Source organism: Tupaia chinensis, unplaced genomic scaffold (genome assembly GCF_000334495.1).
Source record: "Tupaia chinensis unplaced genomic scaffold, TupChi_1.0 Scaffold143749_1, whole genome shotgun sequence".
In the NCBI taxonomy this organism is placed as follows: Eukaryota; Metazoa; Chordata; class Mammalia; order Scandentia; family Tupaiidae; genus Tupaia; species Tupaia belangeri.
Genome location: NW_006203598.1, coordinates 26,759 through 30,320, shown reverse-complemented (window position 1 = coordinate 30,320; position 3,562 = coordinate 26,759). Strand labels below are relative to the sequence as shown.

The window sequence follows — 3,562 nt, the reverse complement described above, 5'->3', positions numbered from 1 at the left end:
TTTTTTTTTTCTTTTTTTTGGAGAGGTTTTTGCTATAGGGTGCGTGCACTCGCCAGACAGACAGAGAGAGACAGAGAGACAGAAAGTGAGAAATCACCCCCCAGGAGGGATGGCCACGCCACAATCCCTTCTCCTCCATTCTCTTCTCGGGATCCTGGGCACGCACGCACATGCGCCTGGTGTGAGTTTAAGCCATCAGGTCTGGGACTCGAACCGCAGTCGACTACATGGGAGTTCAGCGACATAGCCATTAGGCCAACTGCTGGTCGCGAATGCAGGTCTGTTTTAACTTGGGTTTAAAACCGTAGGCCAAGGGAGTCCCGCTGACGACAGGCCTGCCAGGCAAGGCTGCAGGAGGCCAGGGAGCAAAGGCGTGGGGCCTCAAGGCTGCCCGGACTGTGGGCAGATGTGGCTCTGACGGCTGTGATGGGAATGGTCACCTCAGTGTGACTGATGGCAGTTGAGGGGGGTCCCACTCAGACATGGCTGTCCCAGAGCCCGGGCCACCCTCCTTTAGATTGGCACTTTGAGAGGTTGAGCTTAGCGTCCTCGGTATATACTGGGTTGTCGGGAAAGTCATGACACATTTTTGTATAGAAAACTATGTCCTAACTTTCCGGATTACCTGGTCCCGTGGCCCAGTGGTGAAGGGACTTTGGTCTCACATGGGCAGCCATAGTTTGAATCCCAACCCCGGGAGTTTGAAAAACATGCCAGGTACGTGTTCATGCATGCCCAGAATCTCAATAGGATGGAGAACTGGAGGAGAAGGGATTGTGGCATGACCACGCTCCACTGGGGGTTGTTTTCTCCCCTCTCTTTCCTTCTCAGATGAGCACATGTGCCCTCTGACAGTGAAAAAAAGAAAGAAAGGGAAAAGTACTGCATTTGGCTCACCCCCTGGGGTGCATCCTTGAGCCTATCTCAGCCCTTTCCCGCCATGGGTAGAGGACCCTCATCCTTCGGCCTGGGAGGCTTCCCTGTCGGGGCCTCACAGGGCGTGACTCGGGGAGTCTGGGCCCAGTTTGGGCACCCCGGTAGTACAGACAGGCCCCATCAGAGGCCACCCCGCAGAGACAGACAAGAGGAGCCGAGGGCCCTGGAGTCAGGTCTGACTGGGCGATAGCTGGAGACGAGCCCCACACACCTGGGCCTGGGCCATGTTCCTGCAGCTCCTGTTCTTAAACAGCTGCTCCTGGGAGCTGAGGAGGAGGAAGAACTGTTCCTCCATACCTGGGGGCGTGGGGGAGAGGGAGCACTTTCCCACGATCTGAGGCCTCCCTTTCAGCAACTTTAAGATACTGAGTAATAAAGATAATAGTAATGACAATAATGACAACAAAACAGCAGCAATAGCTGCTACATTGGTGACTTACCCTGAGCCTTGGTAATATGTGGCTGCTCAGTCCCTGCCCTCAAGTTGCTGGCGGCCCAGGGCTGGGGTGACGAGATGAGACCATCCCTGCTTCACTGCGTGGTGTTACGGGCTGCCCCAGGGCCTGGGCAGGGAGTGAGGCCCCGTAGCCCTGTCTGCCAGCCAGGAGGCCTGGGTCTCGAAGCCAGGAGGCGTGCTGTTTGCTCTGTGCGTGGGTCCAAGCCAGAGGTGGCATTTTGGCTAGGTGCAACTATGTCTTTCCTGTTGCCTTCTGAGAAGGTGTGGCACTTTTTTTTTTTTTTTTTTTTTTTTTTTTTTAGACTTTTTGTTATAGGGCATGCTGGCTAGAGAGACAGAAAGCGAGAAATTATGATGGCCATGCCACAAACTCTCTCTTCCTGGAATTTTGGGCATACATGCATGCATGCCCAGCAAGAGTTTTGAGCTGCCAGGACTGGGACTTGAACTGTAGTTAGCCATGTGGGAGACCAGTGCCTAAACCACTATGCCACCTGCTGGGCCCAGAGGAGTGGCTTTTTTTGGTAAGGCTAGCCCGAGCGTGGCCTTATTCCTCTATGAAAGCACGTCTTGGGGACAGCTCCTGTGGTTTTGGTACTGGGGACAAGCAGAGGTGGCATACTGGTTTTGGGTCCATGTGATCACAGAGTGTCTCAGCTCCTTACTGTCTGGACAGCATGCTTGCCTGGTGTAGACAGGATGAACTGAGACCTGGCCCCTCATCATGGCGGAGGACTGCCCTGCCCCACTGTGGCTCGGCTGCCTTTCACACCGATCGGAAAGTTACTCACAGAGACCGTGGGACCCCAGCGTGGGTGCCCTGAGAACACCAGTAGTACGTGAGGTTTACAGAGCACAGACCGTGTCCAGGCGTGGATGACCCCTTCTGGTCCTGTGAGGTGGAGGCAAGTGTTGTCCCATTGCATAGATAGTGAACCCGAGGCTCAGAGAGCCCGGGGAACCTCCCTAAGGTCACTTGCACCAGTAAGGGAGGTGACCTGGGCCCCTCCCACCTCCCTGTCTGGCCTTCCACATGAAAGCCGGGTGGTAGGGGTTGGGTCTCATGGCCATGTCCAGATCCTTTGGGTCAAGTTATTGAGTTCAATGCCATCGGCTTTCAAAGCCCACGGAGTCTGTCTATGCTGGGAAGAAAGGGGGGTGGGTGGGAAACCACCATCAAATTCCCTCCTAGTCATAAAAATGGATGCAATTTATTTTTTCTGGCATTCCAATTACATAGACGTTTGTCGCCAGCTGTTTGTTCTAACACGGCGTGTGCTCTCAGCTGCTGTTTCTCTTCTCACTTTTGACACCGACAGGCCACAAGTCTGGCAGGGACTGGGCTGGGGGGTGGGGGACTCATTAGCTGGCAACCTCACAGGTGACCCATCAAGCTGGCTTTTCCTAGAACGCACCCCTCGATTTTTCCTGGTGGTTCCGAGGTGGGGGGAGGCTGGTGCTGCTTGCTTCTGTCCTGTCCCTCCCTGCGCCACCCTGACTTCTCTTTGATTTTTCAGATTGCTTCCCCAGCCCCTGGCATGTGCTCCCAGATCCCCGCCCTTCTTCCCAGCCGCTAGGTATGAATCAACCACACGGGGCCTGGAAGGCAGTGACCAAGAACCAATCGCTGTGCTCAGAGAGTCGCAGAGGTGTGGGGAAGCCCCCTCTGGCATCCTAACTGCCCACCTTTGTGGACGGAGAGAACCCCCCAGGAGCACTGCCCCAGGCTTCCCTGAAAATCCCTCATGGGCCCAGTGGCCTTCTGTCCAGGACACTGCAGAAGGGGTATGTGTGGGGGGGGAGGCTGGGGGTTAAGCCTAGACAACCCTGTAGTTCTTTTCATTTCTCTGCCGGCTGCCATTTAAGGCATGTGGAAGTAGACCCGGGAGGCCCTCAGCGAAATGAAGCAGGTAGCGCGTGAAGCTTTGGGGTCGGAGAACTGGGTTTGAGTGCTGGTGCTGGCATGTCTCCCCGTGACTTAGGGCATGTTACTTAACCTGTCTTATCCTAGGTCCTCGCGTCTGTAAAATGAAAGCACACATGGTCTCCTTGCCGCCTTGCTGAATGGATTAAACCAGTAGGTGGCGTGGTGTTAAGGCACTGGACACTCCTACATGGTTAACCATGGTTCAAGTCCCGGACCTGGTGGCTTGTTTTCTCACTTTCCCT

The 3,562-nt window shown here is 55.0% G+C and overlaps 1 protein-coding gene across 2 annotated transcripts in view; it reads left to right on the top strand.

Moving 5' to 3' along the window:
* The window catches only part of ATOH8 (atonal bHLH transcription factor 8), a 37,192-nt gene that overhangs the window by 16,587 nt on the left and 17,043 nt on the right, over positions 1–3,562 (top strand). Inside the window, exon 3 of one of the 2 annotated variants that reach the window (XM_006164875.3) lies at positions 2,911–3,473. The exons of the other annotated variant lie outside the window; for it this stretch is intronic. Coding sequence (XP_006164937.1) covers positions 2,911–2,970 — 60 coding nt within the window. The 3' untranslated portion in view covers positions 2,971–3,473. Of the gene's footprint in view, positions 1–2,910; positions 3,474–3,562 lie in introns of those variants that run through there. 2 annotated transcript variants of the gene reach the window in all.